The following is a 22047-nucleotide window of genomic DNA, read 5'->3' as shown; positions in this document are numbered from 1 at the left end:
CCACAATTTGTGGTCTCTTAATCAGCTAATTTATTAATCAATTTGCTGTATGTGGGTTGAACCCAAGGTTTTGCTCAGGCTATGTAGATAACCTGGAATTACATCCCCTCCCTCTCTCTCATTTCAGGTTTATTGTATAAATTTAAGGTATACTGTATATTTTTAGTGAAATGATATTAAATAAACAATTTAAAAATACCTATTTCACATAGTTATAAAATGTGTGTGTGTGTATATATATGTACGTACAAGTTCTGGGCTTGGAGATGTGTGCCATGGCATTGGGCTTTTTACATGGTGCACATGTTGGAGCTCATGTTGCAAGTATGTGTTGCAAGCACTTGCATTGGCTGAGGCATTTCCTTAGTTCATTTTTTTTTGAGATAGTGTCACTGTGTAACTTGGGCAAGCCACAAAATTAGTCTCAGGCTCCTGAATGCTAGGTTATAGGAGTGAGCCATCTGTCCATATTTGCTTTCTTTACTGCGCTATTTTTTCCTTTCCTCGTTCCCTCTTTTCCCCTGCCTTACTTTCCTACCCTTTTGGAAGTTTGGTAAAGATAGTCTAGAAGCTTCTGAGTGGTCAGATGTAAGGTACAGCAGTAGTGACATATCATAAATGTTGGTGTGCTCTGTTTCCCTTACCCATTTTGAAACAATTTCAAATGTTTTGGCTACATCAAAATTGTTCTGAGATAGTAAGAATAGGTATACTAAATAGAGAAAGTGAGCTTTGAATTGCACAGAATCACTTAGCTTTAATGTAATTTGATTACTAACAAAATGTGACTTTGTTTTCCAAAATTTTAACTGCAGAGTATTTTGGTTTTTTTTTTTTTTGTTTTGTTTTGTTTTGTTTTTTTGTTTTTTTTAGAGACAGGGTTTTTCTGTATAGCTCTGGCTGTCCTGGAACTCACTCTCTTTGAGGCTGGCCTCGAACTCATAAATCTGCCTGCCTCTGCCTCTGAAGCGCTGGGATCAAAGTCGTGGGACACCACTGCCCAGCATATTTTGCATTCTTAAACTATTATTTAAGATGCCTTTCTCTTCTTTCAAAGTTATTTTTTGTTTTGTTTTACAACATTCTAATTGCCATCTCCCTTTTCTTTGCCATCTTTTGGTTCCTTATTTCAGAGTGAGTAGGCAGGACTTGTTTTTTTTGTACACAAGATAAAACTAATCCTGCTTAGGCACTAAGTGTACTAGAGTGCTTACGCAGTAAACCTGCTGATAATAAATTCTAGAAGCCCATATTACTAGAAAGTAACAGTGATGGCAATGTTGCTTGCAAATCTACACTGTCTTTTCTGTGAATGTTGTTTTAGTAAATAAAAATAAAAGTGGTCAGGCCTAATAAGTCATCTTACTAGCCCTCCTGAGAAATTTTTACATGATCTGATACATGGCTATATAAAACATACAGATCATTTACTGATAAAATTTCATAAATGTATTATAAAACAGTTTTTTGGTATACATAGGTCTTACTAAAAATGAAAATAAATTTGTGTACTATAAGGTAGATATAAAACTTGGCTGAATATAGCTATTGAAGGTATAGAAAATCTTCAAGGTTTATCTTTACATTAACATGTTCAAAATGGCAGAAACATCTTTAAGGTTATTTCAGAACTTGTGGATATAAAACTTGGCTGAATATAGCTACTGAAGGTATAGAAAATCTTCAACATTTATCTTCATATTAACATGTTCAAAATGGCAGAAATATCTTTAAGGCTATTTCAGAACTTGTGGGAAATTCTGTCCTAATTTCAGACCAAAATTAATTCATTATTTATTTGTGAAACTCAAGTCAGAAACTTAAACAGCAATTTTTTTTTCATACGAAGCTGTTTCATTAGGTTGTTAGCAATTTAGAACACCAGTTTGTGAGGATATATCCCATTTGTCAGGGAGAACTGAGATTGCAGGTAGCCCTGGAGATGAGGGCTACCTTTAATCTTTGAGTCCACAGTTTTCTGGTCAGCCTCTCAATGCTCTATAATCTCGAGTTTCTCCTTCTCTGTGTCAAAGATCTCGCCCTCCTGATGCAGTTGCTGCTTCTTGAAGTAAGTAAGCATCAGTCAGGTGTTTGGGGATTTTAATCTCGCTAATAATCAACTTTTATAGAGGTGGCGATGACAGACTTCTGGTGTGTTCTGTGCAGAGGAACTCTGTTGAGAGCAAGAGGTCCAGTCACAAGTAGCAAGCCACTGCCTGACTGCTTCAGGAAAACTACTCTCTTACCCCTGTGGCACTCAGTGAGGATGATCAGGACAGTCCTGGAGTGATGCTGGTGCCCAGCCTTCTCACGTGCTGGCTGAAGGGCTTTTTGCCACAGCTCAGCAGCTTCTGAGGCACATCTTCGGTAGGATAATACCTAGGCATTTTTTCGAAGCATCACCACCCAGGTGTCACCATTTTTGTCCCTCAAAATATGGAATGCTTCGCGAATTTGCATGTCATCCTTGGGCAGTGGCCATGCTAATCTTCTCTGTATCGTTTAAGTTTGTGCTGCCGAAGCCAGCACTTAAACAGCCCCCCCCCCCCCCCCCCCCCCCCGAGACAGGCTCTGTGTAGCCCTGGCTGTCCTGGAACTCTGTAGACCAGGCTGGTCTTGAACTCAGAAATCCGCCTGCCTCTCTGCCTCACAAGTGCTGGGATTAAAGGCATGCACCACCACTGCCTGACTAAACAGCAATTTTTAAAATGAAATATTCTAGTACTATATAATCCTAAGATACACTAATTTTATACTTACATGCTACATTTAGGAAACTCATAAAACCCTTTTTTTCCTCTCCATAATTAAACTATTATGTTTCCACATAGCAGAAAACTTGATATGTTCAATAAATATCATTGCAATTGTACCTTAGTCTGGAATCTGAGCAGGTATTTCAGGCAGCTTTGGTTGATGTTGTGTCATGACTCTGCACATTGTAAAGTACACATATTGTGTGTTTACAACCAGGGCTGCAGTGAGGTCATGTGTTACAGCATGAGCGAGTACTGCTAGAGACACCTTGGATTGATTATGTGTTTGATTTTGAATTAAATGTTTGTAGATAAACATCCAGAAACCTGCTCATTCAGTTATGCGAACCCATGGGGTCCAGACCAACAGTTTTATAAAATCTACTTTTGTAGCCTGTGGGTCCTGGCCAAAGCCCAACTTCAAATTAAGGTGAACTGCAGATGTTGGTAGTTTGTTTGCATCCTGGATTAATCTCACCTGTTAGAGTAACAGATTGTTTAACTTGACTTGTGTAATTTATTCTTTTGTTTTCAAAGGTTCTTTCATTAGAAGTGTATCGACAGTTACTATTCTGTAGCCCAGCAATTGTGGCTGGCTCCCAGAATCTGTTCATTCAGCTAAAAATGAACAAAATGATGTCTCTCACAAGGAAAGACAAAATAGCCCAACAAAAACACAACATGTGCGTTGATAGTTTAGAAAACTTACATGTGGGCTGGAGAGATGGCTCAGAAGTTACGAGCGCTGACTGCTCTTCCAGTGCACTGCTGAGTTCAAATCCCAGCAACCACATGGTGGTTCACAACCATCTGTAATGGGATCCCGATGCCCTCTTCTCCTGTGCCTGAAGACAGCTACAGTGTACTCATACATTAAAAAAAAAAAATGAAAGAAAACTTTCATGTTTGACTGCAGCCATTGTTTGGAATCATTACATTAAAAAAGTTTTATTAAAAATAGTAATATTTTATTACTTGGGAAAAAATTAAATTATATTTATTACACATATATGTGTGTTTGGGGGAAAGCCCTTGTACCAAGGTATGTATGTAGAAGTCAGAGGACAATTTGTAGGAGTCAGTTCTCTTTTTCTGTCATATCATGGATCTTGGAAATTGATCTCAGGTCATCAGGATTGGTATCCAGTGCCTTAAGCCACTGAGCCACCCTCCTGTCCCAAAACAGTAGGACTAAAAATAGCTATATGTCATAAACTTGGTACTAAAACATTGTAACTATGTTTTGCTTTGACTTTTTGTCAACAAGAGTTAACTTTATTTCGTATCTCTGGTTTGAATCTATATTTAATTTAGTGTATTCTGCTTCTTTCTTCTTTGCCATGGTTAAATTAAAAGTAATTTTAAATAGTTAATAGCACTTACTGCTGCTCTTTGAGAGGACCTAAGTTCAGTTGCCAGCACCTATATGACAGCTTACAGCCAGCCATCTGTAACAACAGTTCAAGGGGATCTGATGCCTTTTTCTGACCTCCATGGACACCAGGTTCACACAAGTTGCATATCTGTACAAAGAGGCACCCACACAGATAAATAACATAAATACAGATTTTTAAAAAAATGTTGAAAAGTTCTTGTCATACAGATCTTTCACATGTTTGGTAAGAGTCACCCCAAGATACTTTATACTGTTTGTGGCTATTGTGAAGGGGGTCATTTCCCTAATTTCTTTCTCAGCCTGCTTATCCTTTGAGTATAGGAAGGCCACTGATTTGCTTGTGTTGATTTTATAACCTGCCACTTTGCTGAAGTTGTTTATCAGTTGTAGGAGCTCTCTAGTGGAGTTTTTTGGGTCACTTAGGTAGACTATCATGTCGTCTGCAAATAATGATAGTTTGACTTCTTCCTTTCCAATTTGTATCCCTTCGACCTCTTTATGTTGTCAAATTGCCCGAGCTAGTACCTCAAGTACAATATTGAAAAGATAAGGAGAAAGGGGGCAGCCTTGTCTGGTCCCTGATTTCAGTGGGATTGCTTTAAGTTTCTCTCCATTTAGTTTGATGCTGGCTACCGGTTTGCTGTATATTGCTTTTACTATGTTTGGGTATGGGCCTTGAATTCCTGTTCTCTCCAAGACTTTAAGCATGAAAGGATGCTGAATTTTGTCAAATGCTTTTTCAGCATCCAATGAAATGACCATTTTGCCAAAAGCAATATACAGATTCAATGCAATACCCATCAAAATCCCAACTCAATTCTTCACAGAGTTAGAAAGAGCAATTATCAAATTCATCTGGAACAACAAAAAACCCAGGATAGCTAAAACTATTCTCAGCAACAAAGAAAATCTGGGGGAATCAGTATCCCTGACCTCAAGCAATACTACAGAGCAATAGTGTTAAAAACTGCATGGTATTGGTACAGTGACAGGCAGGAGGATCAGTGGAACAGGATTGAAGATCCAGAAATGAACCCACACACCTATGGCCACTTGATCCTCGACAAAGAGGCTGAAAACATCCAATGGAAAAAAGATAGCCTTTTCAACAAATGGTGCTGGTTCAACTGGAGGTCAGCATGCAGAAGAATGCAAATTGATCCATCCTTGTCTCCTTGTACTAAGCTCAAATCCAAATGGATCAAGGACCTCCACATAAAGCCAGACACTCTGAAGCTAATAGAAAAGAAACTGGGGAAGACCCTTGAGGACATCGGTACAGGGAGAAAGTTTCTGAACAGAACACCAATAGCGTATGCTCTAAGAGCAAGAATTGACAAATGGGACCTCATAAAATTACAAAGTTTCTGTAAGGCAAAGGACACCATCAAGAGGACAAATCGGTAACCAACAAATTGGGAAAAGATCTTCACCAATCCTACATCAGATAGAGGGCTAATATCCAATATATATAAAGAACTCAAGAAGTTAGACTCCAGAAAACCAAACAACCCTATTAAAAAATGGGGTACAGAGTTAAACAAAGAATTCTCACCTGAAGAACTTCAGATGGCGGAGAAGCATCTTAAAAAATGCTCAACTTCATTAGTCATTAGGGAAATGCAAATCAAAACAACCCTGAGATTTCATCTTACACCAGTCAGAATGGCTAAGATTAAAAATTCAGGAGACAGCAGGTGCTGGAGAGGGTGCGGAGAAAGAGGAACACTCCTCCACTGCTGGTGGGGTTGCAAATTGGTACAACCACTCTGGAAATCAGTCTGGCGGTTCCTCTGAAAACTGGGCACCTCACTTCCAGAAGATCCTGCTATACCACTCCTGGGCATATACCCAGAGGATTCCCCACCATGTAATAAGGATACATGCTCTACTATGTTCATAGCAGCCCTATTTATAATTGCCAGATGCTGGAAAGAACCCAGGTATCCCTCAACAGAAGAGTGGATGCAAAAAATGTGGTATATCTACACAATGGAGTACTATTCAGCCATTAGAAACAATGAATTCATGAAATTCTTAGGCAAATGGATGGAGCTAGAGAACATCATACTAAGTGAGGTAACCCAGACTCAAAAGGTGAATCATGGTATGCACTCACTAATAAGTGGATATTAACCCAGAAAACTGGAATACCCAAAACATAATCCACACATCAAATGAGGTACAAGAAGAAAGGAGGAGTGGCCCCTGGTTCTGGAAAGACTCAGTGAAGCAGTATTCGGCAAAACCAGAACGGGGAAGTGGGAAGGGGTGGGTGGGAGGACAGGGGGAGAGAAAGGGGCTCTTTATTAGATATGTGGGACTTTCGGGGAATGGGGGGCTAGAAAAGGGGAAATCATTTGAAATGTAAATAAATTATATCGAATAAAAAATGTTGAAAAAACCTCCACACTAATCGAATATGAGAAATATTGAGCATGCTTTATTTCCTGTTGTATCAAATATTCAGCCAAGATTTAGTTCATTATTTAAAAACAAGAATAGCCACCTCATTACTGTGTAAATTTGCCTTTGCCTTTAATAAATGATAAGGTTATATGCACAGCAAAGGATAGTTTTAAAATAAATACATGTTTATTATTGTTAAAGTATAAAAAAAGATACTGTATTTCAGATTATAAAACTGGCTGTCTGACTACTTCATCAAGAGGGCCACTTGGTTACTAAACTTCACATGTTCTATGAAAGAATACACAGGTAACTTAAAATAGCTTTTGTTACTATCTTTATTAGATATGTGGTTAACAAATAGGGAGTATAGAAAGCAACACTCAAATATTTATTTTCATGGTTCCATGTAAAAGATACAGGAGGTGAAGGTCGGCTCTGAGTTATTAGACCTGAAGGAAGTACAGGAGTTGTTAGGGCAAAGAGTTAGATATTTCAAGAGGCAAGAGGTGACAGAGAATTCATTGAGTGATAATACGGCTTGACAGGAATGACTGTCTGACTAAAGCAGAGATGGCAGAAGTACATGGCATGGTCAGTATTTGGTAGGCTGTGGAAGGAAGGTAGTGTTTGTGATCGATCCTAAGTAGACTGAGGGGTTCTTGTATGGAGCTTGATCATTGCAGTCCTGGCAAGAAATAAATGGATAAGTTGATATTTTGGCTTAAGAAAAGGAACAGAATTGTGACATTCCTAAGACAGCACTTTTGAGAAGCTATCAATACCTGTAAACTTGAGGAAGCATGAAGACCTTGGGAACCAGAGCTGGACAAATGGATGCCAGTGTATTGGTTAGGACTGGTAGCCTTAGAGGAAAAAGTTTTGTGGGGTGGGAAGGACTTGAGAAATAAAGGTCGTAATTTCTTTTACATCTCCCACTTTACCAGTGCCCTTCTTTATTCTAATATAATAAGTTTAAAAGGTGGGGGGATTGCTGGGTGGTGGTGGCTCTTGCCTTTAAATCCTAGCACTGGAGGATTAGAGGCAGGTGGATCTCTGAGTTTGAGACCAGCCTGGTCTACAGAGTGAGTTCTAGGACAGCCAAGGCTACATAAGAGAAACCTGGTCTTGAAAAACAAAAACCAAAATAACAACAAAAGATGGGGGAGTATTATGAAAATGCTCTAGGAAATGACTTGCTTTAAAGCTTTTGCATTTTCATAGAAACAAAAATGCAACATCTGGTACACTATTCCAACTTAAAATAAAAAGGATGAAGGCACCCTGTTACCTGATTTATTTTTAATAGCCTCAGTGTGGCTAGTTTTAATATTTCATTGTAGATTAATTATGAAGCCAAAATTAATTCATCCTCTACAGAGTTCTTCCTGAGAAAGGTGGGTGCCAGTAGCTGATAGGACAAAACATTAGGAGAGTACCAGTCTTGAAAGTCATAACTAGTTGTGGAGTAGGAAGGGCCAGAATGTAAAAACAACACATAAATAAGAACAAAAAGCCAGGTAAAATAGGATATGTCTTATCTGTCTGAACAAAGATAAACAAGGAAGATTTGATCCAGTCTGTATCGGTGGACATAGGGTGATTGCAGTGTAGAGGCTTTTGAAGAGAGACATTTCTCAATAGGCCTTTGATGTATGAATTTTGATAGGAATAGATTAGTTAAGTGAGGACCCTTAATCATACAGAGTAGTGTGAGCAAAGGCACAGAAGTGGAGCATTAGGTTTATTAAAAGTTGGGGAAAAGGACTGGAGAGATGATTTAGTAGTGAAAGGCACTTGGTCTTGCAGAGGACCTGGGTTTGGTTCCAAGAACCCACACAATGGCTTAGAATTCCCCTAACTCTTAATTCCAGGGGTTCTGACATTCTCTTCTGGCTTTCAGGCACCAGGCAGGCAGGTGCATGGTGCCATGCAGGCAGAACACTCATACATACAAAATTAAATAAATAAAATAATAGATTAGGGGTACAGTTATTTGAACTGGAGTTTTGGGAACCAGCCTGCTTTTGAATAGACTATCTGCATAATAATGGCTTAGGAAACAGAGCTTTCACTTTGTAATATATCGGCAGTGATAGAGTTGAATGTTAGAAATGAGTTTTAGAGCTGGGATAATGACACATGCCTTTAATCCCAGCACTTGGGAGGCAGATGAGTTCAAGGCTAGCCTGGTCTACAAAGGGAGTTCAAGGAAAGCCACAGCTACATAGAAACCCTGTCCGAAAAAGCAAGCAACTAAACAAACAGACAAACAAGAGTTTCAGATTAATCTGGCAGAAGTAGACAAGAATCTTTAGGACTCTTCAGGTACTTTCCAGAGCAGATTATGAAAGGCGTTACAAGGCTGGGCCAGTAGCAATATGTAAGAAGTTGCCATGCCACTACCAAGAAGTTAAAGGAAGAGATGCTGGGACTAATTTTGGATATAGTGAAATGGGGATAAGAGACAGTGACTTAGGCATTATAAAATGTAAAACTGCTGTTCTGCAGAGATGCTGACCAAGGAAGGGGTTTTGGAACTACCAGCCTCAAATGGACAAGAGGAAAGGGCCTATAAATCACTGGGGGTTTTCCTTTATTTTTCACTGCTTTTGGAGCAAACTTAAGATACAGTAAAATTTATCATAACTATTTGATAGGATTTGACAAATATTTAAAGTGATTTAACTGTCACATTCAACCCATTTCATTCTTCAAATGTTTCCTTGTACTCTTTGCTGTTAACTGTTCTTTATCTGTTCCCTAGGCAGTGGTAAGCAGTGGTCTACTTTTTATCACATTGGTTTTACATTGTCAAGAATTTAATACATACATAATACATACATATATATGCACGTACATATGGGAAATTAGTTATGCTGTGTTTTTCTTTTATGAGACAGATTTTGTTATGTAGTCCAGGTTGGCCTCAACTTTGTGATGTTTCTAATATTGCTTCCCAGTATTGCTTACTTTATTCAACATAATGCTGTTCAGATTCATTCATGTTGTTCTTATCAACTTATGTTTTAAACAGTTACTGAGTAGTATGCAATTGTAGATAGACTGTAACTTACATCCATCTCTTTAAAAAGGTTTTATTTATTTATTTATTTATTTATTTATTTATTTTTTCTCTTTTTTTAAATTTTTTTTATTTGGTATATTTTTTATTTACATTTCAAATGATTTCCCCTTTCCTAGCCCCCCCACTCCCAAAAAGTCCCGTAAGCCCCCTTCTCTCCCTCTGTCCTCCCACCCACCCCTTCCCACTTCCCTGTTCTGGTTTTGCTGAATACTGCTTCATTGAGTCTTTCCAGAACCAGGGGCCATTCTTCCTTTCTTCTTGTACCTCATTTGATGTGTAGATTATGTTTTGGGTAATCCAGGTTTCTAGGTTAATATCCACTTATTAGTGAGTGCATACCATGATTCATCTTTTGAGTCTGGGTTACCTCACTTAGTATGATGTTCTCTAGCTCCATCCATTTGCCTAAGAATTTCATGAATTCATTGTTTCTAATGGCTGAATAGTACTCCATTGTGTAGATATACCACATTTTTTGCATCCACTCTTCTGTTGAGGGATACCTGGGTTCCTTCCAGCACCTGGCAATTATAAATAGGGCTGCTATGAACATAGTAGAGCATGTATCCTTATTACATGGTGGGGAATCCTCTGGGTATATGCCCAGGAGTGGTATAGCAGGATCTTCTGGAAGTGAGGTGCCCAGTTTTCGGAGGAACCGCCAGACTGATTTCCAGAGTGGTTGTACCAATTTGCAACCCCACCAGCAGTGGAGGAGTGTTCCTCTTTCTCCGCACCCTCTCCAACACCTGCTATCTCCGGAATTTTTAATCTTAGCCATTCTTACTGGTGTAAGGTGAAATCTCAGGGTTGTTTTGATTTGCATTTCCCTAATGACCAATGAAGTTGAGCATGTTTTAAGATGCTTCTCCGCCATCTGAAGTTCTTCAGGTGAGAATTCTTTGTTTAACTCTGTACCCCATTTTTTAATAGGGTTGTTTGGTTTTCTGGAGTCTAACTTCTTGAGTTCTTTATATATATTGGATATTAGCCCTCTATCTGATGTAGGATTGGTGAAGATCTTCTCCCAATTTGTTGGTTGCCGATTTGTCCTCTTGATGGTGTCCTTTGCCTTACAGAAACTTTGTAATTTTATGAGGTCCCATTTGTCAATTCTTGCTCTTAGAGCATACGCTATTGGTGTTCTGTTCAGAAACTTTCTCCCTGTACCGATGTCCTCGAGGGTCTTCCCCAGTTTCTTTTCTATTAACTTCAGAGTGTCTGGCTTTATGTGGAGGTCCTTGATCCATTTGGATTTGAGCTTAGTACAAGGAGACAAGGATGGATCAATTTGCATTCTTCTGCATGCTGACCTCCAGTTGAACCAGCACCATTTGTTGAAAAGGCTATCTTTTTTCCATTGGATGTTTTCAGCCTCTTTGTCAAGGATCAAGTGGCCATAGGTGTGTGGGTTCATTTCTGGATCTTCAATCCTGTTCCATTGATCCTCCTGCCTGTCACTGTACCAATACCATGCAGTTTTTAACACTATTGCTCTGTAGTATTGCTTGAGGTCAGGGCTACTGATTCCCCCAGAATTTCTTTTGTTGCTGAGAATAGTTTTAGCTATCCTGGGTTTTTTGTTATTCCAGATGAATTTGATAATTGCTCTTTCTAACTCTGTGAAGAATTGAGTCGGGATTTTGATGGGTATTGCATTGAATCTGTATATTGCTTTTGGCAAAATGGCCATTTTAACTATATTGATTCTACCGATCCATGAGCATGGGAGGTTTTCCCATTTTTTGAGGTCTTCTTCCATTTCCTTCTTCAGAGTCTTGAAGTTCTTGTCATACAGATCTTTCACATGTTTGGTAAGAGTCACCCCAAGATACTTTATACTATTAGTGGCTATTGTGAAGGGGGTCATTTCCCTAATTTCTTTCTCAGCCTGCTTATCCTTTGAGTATAGGAAGGCTACTGATTTGCTTGAGTTGATTTTATAACCTGCCACAAAGATTTATTCTTATAATTTGTAATTATGTGTGTGCATGAGGGTATGTGCTCACAAGTGCTAGTGCTTTCATAGGTTAAAGATCAGATTTCTTGGAGTTGAAGTTACAGGTAGTTGTGATTGCCTGATGTGGGTGCTGGGAATTGGACTCAGGTCTTCTGAAAGAGCAGTGTACATTCTTAACTACTATGCCTTCTCTTCAACCCACATTCTTCTATTGAAGGACTTTTGAGTTTTCAGGTTTTAGCTGTTATGACTGATGCTGCTGTGAGGTCATGTGTAAATATATAGTGAATACCTAAGGAATAGTGTATTATGAAAGTACAATGTCTGTTTTTAATGAACTTTATACTAAATTGTCAAGTAGTTTTTCATTTTACATTTCTGTTAGCAATGTGTGACTCTTCTGCATGCTCTGTGTCCTCACAGATACTCGGTATTGGTTGTGTTTTTAAATTTTGTTGAGGTTAGTGAGCTTATTGTGATTTTAATTTGCATTTCATTAAGGACTAATGATGTTGGGTATCATTTTCTATGACTATTTGACTATGTATCTTGGTGACATTTTTATTTAAATATCTTGCCCAATTAAAAGTGGAGGTATTCTATTATTGAGTTGTAAAGATTCTTTTTATTGTTTGGCTTTTGAGCTGAGGGAGGGTATCTTACTATGTTGGCCACATTAATCTTTAACTCTTGGATTCAGTGATCCTCTTTCCTCAGCCTCCTGAGTACTTATGACTGTACCTGTGTGCCATTGCATCTCTCTTCTAGGATTCCTTTTTTTTTTAAATTTATTTTTTTATTTTAAAGACAGGTTTCTCTGTGTAATAGCCCAGGCTGGCCCAAAACTCACTTTGTAGATCAGGTTGGCCTGGATGAAACTTATAGAGATCCATCTGTCTCTGTCTCCTGAGTGCTAGGATTAAAGATGTGCGCCACCACACCTGACAAAAATATATTCTTGTTATAAATCTTTTATTGGATACATGGTTTGCAAATAGTTTTTTTTCAGTTTAGCTTGATAATTTTTTTATTAAAGATTTAAAAAAATGTGTGTATATGTTTTGGTGTGTGTGTGTGTGTGTGTGCGTGCGTGCGTGCGTGCGTGCGTGCGTCACTGGATGTGTGTAGAAGTCAGAGGACAACTTTAAAAAGTTGGTTCTCTCCTTTCACCATGTGATTTGGGAATTGGAACCAGGCTGCCAGGCTTGCACAGCAAATGCTTTGTTTTACCTGCATAACTGCTTGCTGACCTGACTTTTAATTTTCTATATTTTTGTTTGTTTTTCTTTGCTTTAAAAAGATAGTTTTATTTTATGTATATGAGTGTTTTGCATGTGTGCATGTCTGTGCACTACATGCTTGCATGGCGCCCGTGGGGGCCAGAAGAGGGTATTGGAACTGGAACTGGAGTTACAGTTGTAAGCCTCTATGTGGGTGTGGAGAACAGAACCTAGGTCTTTTTTTTTTTTAATGATATATTTATTTGATTTATGTAAGTACACTGTGGCTGTCTTCAGACACACTAGAAAAGGGCATCAGATTTCCATTACAGATGGTGTAAGACCCCCCAAAACCGAGGGTGCCCCAGCACCCCACACCTCAGAAGGCGACACCCAAATCACTCGCGAGAAATGGTCTCTATGCAATAGCATGAGGATTTCTTTATTACAGAATTATGGGTTCCACAGCCATACACCGTGAGGACTGAGGACCACGAGTGCCGAATTGCGACAGCTTTTATAAGTTTACAACAAAGCCGCTCTCAGTGGACCAATTAGTTTCCTATTTTCTTGAATGTCTATAGCTGCGTGAACTCCTGCATAGGGGTAATGGTGTAAGCAGTAAGATAAGCTTAGCCCATTTCCAGTTACCTTATGGGGCCAGGATCACCTATTCAAGGCCTTTTTGCTAGGTCTAAACAAAGGGCAGGCTCTGGAATGTGACCTTTTAGTTTCTAACAAAGCGAGATAGCATTTTAAACTTCTGACTTCTTGGGGTCATTAGAATTAGGCTGTATTATTTTCTATCCTTTCAATGGTTGCTGGGATTTGAACTCAGGACATCTGGAAGAGCAGTCAGTGCTCTTAACCACTGAACCTAGGTCAGCCATCTCTCCAGCACCACAGAACCTAGGTCTTTTGCAAGACTAGCAAATGCTCTTAACTGCTGAGCCATCTCTGCAATCTATATATAGTTTTAATAATAACATTGGAAAGAAGCCGGGCGTGGTGGTGCACGCCTGTAATTCCAGCACTTGGGAGGCAGAGGCAGGCGGATTTCTGTGTTTGAGGCCAGTCTGGTCTACAGAGTGAGTTCCAGGCAGCCACAGAGAAACCCTGTCTCAAAAAACCAAAAAAAAAAAAAAAAACTTTGGAAAGTTTTAAGTGTGATTTGTCCCAAGTTATGGTTTTTCTTATCTTAATCAGGTCTAAGTTTGCTGGCATTTTCTGTTTGTTTGTTTGTTTGTTTGTTTGTTTTTTCATTACTTGTTATGTGGCCCAAACTGGTCTCACATTTGGCATCTTCTTGAGTGCTGGAATTGTAAGTATGCAATCACCATGTATAGCCTTTATTTTTCTTTTGAGGATTTAAAAGGATGTCAGGCTTAGCTCTGACATTTTGGTTCATTAAGCAAATTTGAATTGACTTTGTGTATGGTAAGCTTCATTTTACTCCTTTATGTATAATCAGTTGTTTGAGTGCCTTTTGTTGAAAAAGAAACGAAACTGCCTTAGTATGTCAGTTAAAAGACAGTTGGTTTAAAGGGAAATCATTTGAAATGTAAATAAATTATATCGAATAAAAAAAAAAAAAGACAGTTGGTTTACCTGAGTCGCCTTATGTATTCTCCATTAAGTTCTGTTGACTTATCTTGATGCCAGTATCACAAACCTTGATTATTTAGCTTTATAATATCTCTCTCTCTCTCTCTCGGATTTGGTTTTTTTCGAGACAGGGTTTTCCTCTGTATAGCTCTGGCTGTCCTGGAACTCACTCTGTAGACCAGGTTGGCCTTGAACTCAGAAATCCACCTGCCTCTGCCTCCCAAGTGCTGGGATTACAGGCGTGGGCCACCACTGCCTGGCCAGCTTTATGATCTCTAATTCAATAAATTTGATTTCTAGTTTTGTGTGTGTGTATGTGTGTGTGTGTGTGTTGGGAGGTACATTTATACAACTCTGTGTGTATGTGTGTGTGTGTGTCTATGCTTGTGTGGAGGTCAGAGGTCTTCCTTGATGGCTCTCTACTTTGTTTTTGGACTGACTGAAGCTCACTGATTGGCTAGATCCAGCTGGACAGTAAGCCTCTCTAACTTCCCAGTGCTCAGGTTACAGAGGTGTGCCGTGGTTTTCTATTTTTACTTGGGTGTTGGACTTCTGAACTCAGGTCCTCATGTGTGTGCAGCAAGCTCTGTACTGACTGAGTTATCTCCCCAGGCCCCCCCCCTTCCATTCCCAATGCTTTCTTCCTCTTTCCGCTCTATCTTTTTCATTTCTCTTCTTCCTTCTTCTCTCTTTCACTTTGACCTCTTCGTTTTTTTGGAGATAGAATCTTGCTGTTACTCCCAGCCCTTGGCCTTATACTCCTAAGCTCAAGTATCTCTTGTCTTGGTCTCCCAAGCTGTTGCATATCTGTCCTGCAACATTCAGAATAGGATTGGGAAAAATCTTTGGTTGTCGTCTGATTTGATACCACCCTACCTCTCTTTCAGCCCTGACATCTCTTAATAATCTTGAGTATGTGGTTAGGAAGAACATATTTTAAATCATAACAATAGACCTTTTAGAATGAGATGAATTTACATTTGATTCTTTGAAACATTTTGAGGTTTTTTTAATTAAAAAATTTAGAGTGATATAGAACCGGTTAAACTACCTCTGATACAGTCAGAAACTGTGACTTACTGCTTGAAAGGTCAGATGTCAAACTGTTGTCTTTGAATTCTTACTTAGCTGTAGTAAGAATGTACTGGACCTTGGCATACTCTTTAACCTCTCTGTGCTTCTATTTCCTTTGCTGGCAAGTGGGGGTAATTTGAGCACTTGCTTCATAGAGTTGTCTTCACCATCTAGTAATAGTTCCTGCCTTGTAGAAATTGTTCAATAAATAATGACAGCTGTCATTGCTTTGTTTATCTGGAGAGTGTATAAAAGCTTCAGAATTTGGTAAATTCACACGAAGGAACCATTTTAAGGACTTGCTTAACTCTCTTCACAAGTCTTTTAGCCTTTTTTTTTTTTTGGTTTCAGGAAAATATTGATAGTGTTATTATTGGTGATTTTGATAATTTTGAATTTGTGCATTGTATCAGGAAGAAAGAAAAAGACAAATGCACTATTAGTAGGATAAATCATCATTATAGATTTAAAAACAAAGTAACAGCAGTTTGCCAGGATTTAGCTGTTTCATCAGGATCATGAATTAGTGGTTCTATAATAGAATTAATTTGGTTCTGTTTTGTCTATAGTTGTTTATGTGCTTAATAAGCACATTAACTTTTTGCTTTGTTGACTAGTTCTTACTGATGTAGTAAAACAGTTTGTAGCAAATGGAGTGAGTCTTTTCCCTGTTTGTGCATTTTCTTTTAAATAGTGATAATCACAAACATTGTTGATTTTGTGCGATTAAACATTGATAATTTTATCAGAAGACAAAGTAAGAAGAAATTGAGTTACAGATTTAATTTGGTTTTATATGTGATTCCTGAATCAGGCAACATCTCATTCTGTTACTAGACTGAGTGTTCCAGTGAGCTGAGCAGAGAAGATCAGCCTTATGGACAGAAAAGGGCTGAAGCAAGCAGAAATAAGGAACAAATTAAACTGGTCCTTTAAATCTCCTTTGCATGTGTGTGATACAGCAAAGGGTTTCTGTCATATGCCTAAGACTGGCTCTTTATGTGGCTGTTTCCTGCTCTTTATGTAGATGAGATAATGACTTAGTGATAGCTTGTTGATGGTTATATGTTTTGGGTTGCAAAACTTTATGCAGGTGCTCAGCCCAAGAATGTCTCCTCTTGTACAGTTTTGTTTAACAATTTATCTGAGTAAAAGAATCCAAACAAATCAGCTGGTGCCTGGAGTTGGAGTGCAATGAACCTGCTGCAGCACATGTTGGAAGTAAAGCTGCAGAACTTTGGAAATTGGCTCTCTTCCTGAGCTCGGAGAAGTGAGTAGCTTTGCCTGGAGGTAGGCATAGAAGCTCTAATCCTTTACTCACTTGGTTGGCTTCTTTGATACCTGTTTCCTTCAGAATGGAGCTCACTAGGAGCCCCAGTCACCTGAGCATACATTCAGATATGTTAGAATGGCACTTGCTTGTGAATATCAAAAAAAAATCCCCCTCATCCCTGTAGGACATTTCTAGGGTCTTAGAAACTATCAGGAAACAGGGATAAAAACTAAACAGTATACTTTTCACTTTGTTGAAAATACACATTAAGCGGATAACTAGATAAATAGTACATAATTGCAAACTGTGAAAGGTGTTATGGATTTAAAGAAGTGGTTGCTGTGTATTTTAAAAGATGGGCTTGTTCTCATGTGGGTACAATTAAGGATAGATCTCCCCGAGGAAGTGATAATTTATGATTAAGTTAATTTACTGAGTCCAGAGTAATAAGTTTCTGGTGTTGAGCTGTTTAAACTGAGATCTTGCACTAGATATTGACTGGGTGAGGGCAGGTTCTTAAGTAGAAGGAACTGCATATGCAAATGATTTACGGAGGGACTCTTTCCAGGAATCAGAATATTGCAGGTACAGCCATGAAAGGGGATGGGAGGGGGGAAGAGATCAGTTCTTGGCTGTTTTCACCACAGAATTTTGGTTTCTATAGTAAATTGTCAAAAAACTTCCTTATTTTATTCTTCATGAAATCAACAGAATTTGTTAAACACAGGCATTAAGGGAGAGAAATGCCAAAGAAAGGCTAGCATACAGCCAAGATATGGGTGCAGGCTTCTTGAGAGAGTCCAGATTCTAAGTTTTAAAAAAATTCTTATTCCATGTCACATAGATTTTTATCAACCAAATCATTCTTCTTTCCTCTCCCCTTTTCCCTTTCCTTTCCTTTCCTTTTTCCTTTCCTTTCCTTTTTCCTTTCCTTTCCTTTCTTTTTTCCTTTCCTTTTTCCTTTCCTTTCCTTTTTCCTTTCCTTTCCTTTCCTTTTTTCCTTTCCTTTCCTTTTCCTTTTTCCTTTTTCCTTTTTCCTTTTTCCTTTCCTCTTTCCTTTCCTTTTTCCTTTCCTTTCCTTTTTCCTTTCCTTTCCTTTCCTTTCCTTTTTCCTTTCCTTTTTCCTTTCCTTTCCTTTTTCCTTTCCTTTTTCCTTTCCTTCCTTTTTCCTTTTCTTTCCATTTTCCTTTCCTTTCCTTTTTCCTTTTTTCCTTTTCTTTCCATTTTCCTCTTTCCTTTCCCTTTCTCCTTTCCTTTCCTTTCCCCCCTTTTCCCCCTTTCCTTTCCTTTCCTTTCCCCTTTCCCCCCTTTTCCCCTGTTCCCCCCTTTTTTCCTCCTTTCCCCCCTTTTCCCTTTTCCCCCCTTTTCCCCTTTTCCCTTTTCCCCCTTTTCCCCCTTTCCCCTTTTTCCCTTTTCCCCCCTTTTTCCCTTTCCCCTCCTCTCCCCCTTCCCCTCCCCCTCCCCTCCCCTCCTTCCCTTTTCCCCTTCCCCCTCCCCCTCCCCTCCCCCTTCCCTTTCCCCTCCCCTCCCCTTTTTTCCTCATTTCCTTTTTTCCTCCCCCCTTTCCTTTTTTCCCCCTTTCCCTCTCCTCCCCTCCCCTCCCCCTCCCCTCTCCTCCCCTCCCCTCCCCTCCCCCTCCCCTCCCCTCCCCTCCCCCCCCTCCCCTCCCCTCCCCCTCCCCCTCCCCTCCCCTCCCCTCCCCTCCCCTCTTTTGTATGAGACAGGGTTTTTCTGTGTAGGAACTCACTCTGTAGACCAGGCTACCCTCAGACTCAGAGATCCACCTGCCTCTGGCTCTGCCTCTGCCTCCTGAGTGCCAGGACTATAGGTATGCACCATCTCCATTGGCTCAGATAACCTTTTTTGAGACAAGTTCTCTCTATCTACTTTAGACTGGTCCTGAAAGTCATATGTAGTCCAAGGTGGTGTCACACATATGGTTCTCCTGTTTCTGTTTCTGGAGTGCTGGGATTACAGGTCACTATGCTCAGCTATTTGTGACCCCTTGCTTGACATTGCATTTGGAATTGGACCTCCCTCCCAAAGTCTAGTGGCAAAATGTTTTATTTATACTTTTAATGAAGTAAGAATAGTACCTAACTACTAAATGATAGTATAGTAATAACCCTATCATGTACGTTTTTGGTTACCCGAATGATTTAATATTGAGGAAAGTAATTGTAATTAATTAGTAATTTAGCAAACTTTGTGGTGATGATTTAGGTTGCATGCTAGGGAGTTAAAATTGAGTGAAACGGGGTTTTGATGTTGAGGTCTGTGTTACCTATTAGGTGATTTAAAAATCCTCCATAATTATAGTTCGAAGTCTATTTTGAGGTATTTTGTTAGAAAATTAGAATGCACTAGTAACTGAAAAGCCCTATAAGTTTTTTGAAGTAAAAGTTGAAGAAAGGCTAGAAAGGATTTTATTAAGTTATTAGAAGCAGTTTTCTCAAGGGCTTTTTGAAAGGTTCATTATTAAAAACTTTCAGATATGAAAAGAATAAATGAGACAGGGAGGAAGACAAGTGGAAGATCTTTGATTTCTGATTCTAAGAAGTTAGTTGTTGAACCTCAGATCAGCCGATTGAGACTTTAAGCATGTCAACTCTGGTTTGTGTTTGTACTGAGTTGGAGATGAGGAGAACCTGTGGTCTAGAAGTTTAATATGTAAGCTACATTAGCCAGTAAAGAGGGATCATCACCTTAAAGAAAGAGTTCTAGGGAGAGGAATCAGGCAGGAGCTGGTACACTTCTCAAAGAAGCACTTTGGTGAGTAGGGTCATTTATATTTTGACAGGCTCTAACACTTGTTCCTTCCTCATATAGAATTTAGAATTCCTTATACTGTACTTAGAATTCCTTTTTCCCAGGGAAGGATATGGAGCAGTGAAATAGTACTGGTTTCTGAACTTGGAGATATATTAAAATCCTCTTACTTTTTTTCTTTTTTCTTTCTTTTCTTTTGAGACAAGGTCTCACTTGTAGCCCTGGCTGGTCTGAACTTGCTATGTAGACCAGACTGTTCCCAAAGTCACCTGTTTCTGCCTCCTAAGTGCTAGGATTAAAGGATCCTCTACTACACCCAGCAGTTTGCACTTTATGTTTTGAAATTGCTTTTCATTTTCTTGAAACAAATTTAAGAATGATAAGTATAGAACATTAGAAAACTCTTCTTGTTCTTCTTCCCCCCCTTTTTTTTAAATCATCATAATAAGTGTCAGATTTTGTTTGTAGACCCTCTTTTCCTTCTAGACTTGGGATCAAACATGGGGCTTCATATTACAGTATATAATTACTCTGCCATTGAACATACCCCTCACTCTGTCTTAAAATGAAAGAATGAAATGCCATTTTCAAAACTAACTTTTTAAAATTTTGCAAGTTTTAGTTCCATAAACCTTTACACATTTCTGTCTTATTTAATGTCTTATATAATCATGATACATTTATCAAAGCTAAAATATAACCATTGCATATACTATGAGCAAAACCTTAGGCTTCATTTACATTTTACTAGTTTTGAAATCACTGAATGTAATATTATATGTACGTTCAGAAACATTTTGGGAGTCATCTGTTCTAGTTTTTTCATTTACCTTTTCTTTCTCTGTAGAACTAATGGCTGAAGAATAAATCAACATGGCGACTATGGTTCCACCAGTGAAACTGAAATGGCTTGAACATCTGAATAGCTCCTGGATCACAGAGGACAGCGAATCTATTGCTACAAGAGAGGGAGTTACCGTTTTGTATTCTAAACTGGTCAGCAATAAGGAAGTAGTACCTTTGCCTCAACAGGTTTTATGCCTCAAAGGACCACAGTTGCCTGATTTTGAACGTGAGTCTCTTTCAAGTGATGAGCAGGACCATTATTTGGATGCCCTTCTTAGCAGCCAGCTAGCACTAGCAAAGATGGTATGTTCAGATTCTCCATTTGCTGGGGCTCTACGAAAACGACTGCTTGTACTCCAGCGTGTCTTTTATGCACTTTCTAATAAGTACCATGACAAAGGCAAAGTGAAACAGCAGCAGCATTCTCCAGAGAGCAACTCTGGTTCAGCAGATGTCCATTCTGTCAGTGAACGCCCCCGGTCAAGCACTGATGCACTTATAGAAATGGGTGTCCGAACTGGTCTAAGTTTGTTATTTGCACTTCTGAGACAGAGTTGGATGATGCCTGTGTCGGGACCTGGTCTCAGTCTCTGCAACGATGTTATTCATACTGCAATTGAAGTTGTAAGCTCTTTGCCTCCATTGTCTTTGGCAAACGAAAGCAAGATTCCTCCTATGGGCTTGGACTGCTTATCACAAGTCACAACATTTCTTAAAGGAGTAACTATTCCCAATTCTGGAGCAGATACTTTAGGTCGTCGATTAGCTTCTGAGTTGCTGCTTGGTTTAGCAGCTCAGAGAGGCTCTTTGAGATATCTTCTTGAATGGATAGAAATGGCTTTGGGGGCTTCAGCAGTTGTATATACTATGGAGAAAAACAAACTACTATCAAGCCAGGAAGGAATGATCAGCTTTGACTGCTTTATGGCTATATTAATGCAGATGAGGCGTTCTTTGGTATGTACCATGTATCCCAATTGTCAACTTTGAAAAATTGATAGCTAGTCAACCCTGCTTTTAATAATTTTGTGGTTTTGTAAGACATTTGAGGGTTCTTTTGGTATGTTAAGTTGGTTAAATATTTTTTGTGCTGTGGGGGGAAATTTACACATATTGATCTATAAGGATAGGATAGTTATTACAGTGAAGGCTCCTAGATCAGAAGCTGAGTTTATAGTTTAAGTGTTAGTTTATTTTAGTGGATTTGGAGACTTAACCGAACTTTACATTCATGTGTAAAATGAGAGGCCTTGGCTAGTGAATATTGCAGTTTTTCTTTTAAAAGCATCTTCAATTTCATCCTTTCCATTTTTTTTTTTTCCCAGTCTGGCCTTAAACTTACTATGTAGCTGTGACTGGCCTTGAATTCCTGATCCTTCTGCTTCTGCCTCCCAAGTGCTGCAATTACAAGTGTGCACACCATCATAGCAGGCCTTTTTCTAGTTTTCAAATATTATGTACTATGTTTTAAGTATTATTTTAGGACCTGAGGATGCAGCCCTAGAGATAAAGTTTCTGCTCTTACTGAGTTCACATCTTGCTAGGATGATCAGGGAAGAAATTCATAAATTTAGGGGACTAGAGAAATGGCTCAGTATTTAAGAGCTTGTTGCTCTTGGGGAGGACCCAGGTTCAGGTCCCTGCACCCACA

General features: G+C 39.0%; 1 protein-coding gene and 2 pseudogenes across 5 annotated transcripts in view; 1 reads left to right on the top strand and 2 right to left on the bottom strand.

Moving 5' to 3' along the window:
* Herc1 (HECT and RLD domain containing E3 ubiquitin protein ligase family member 1) overlaps nucleotides 1-22047 on the top strand; it is a 165075-nt gene that overhangs the window by 6805 nt on the left and 136223 nt on the right. For all 5 annotated transcript variants that reach the window (XM_052187967.1, XM_052187969.1, XM_052187968.1 and 2 more), the window contains exon 2: nucleotides 20398-21353. In XM_052187967.1, coding sequence (XP_052043927.1) covers nucleotides 20424-21353 — 930 coding nt within the window. In that variant the 5' untranslated portion in view covers nucleotides 20398-20423. The remainder of the gene's footprint in view (nucleotides 1-20397; nucleotides 21354-22047) is intronic.
* On the bottom strand, nucleotides 1874-2421 carry LOC127688879 (60S ribosomal protein L6-like; annotated as a pseudogene).
* Nucleotides 2431-2527, bottom strand: LOC127690252 (uncharacterized; annotated as a pseudogene).

This window comes from Apodemus sylvaticus, chromosome 7, assembly GCF_947179515.1.
Source record: "Apodemus sylvaticus chromosome 7, mApoSyl1.1, whole genome shotgun sequence".
In the NCBI taxonomy this organism is placed as follows: Eukaryota; Metazoa; Chordata; class Mammalia; order Rodentia; family Muridae; genus Apodemus; species Apodemus sylvaticus.
The sequence above is the reverse complement of the archived record's forward strand: the minus strand, read 5'-3'. Positions and strand labels throughout refer to the sequence as shown.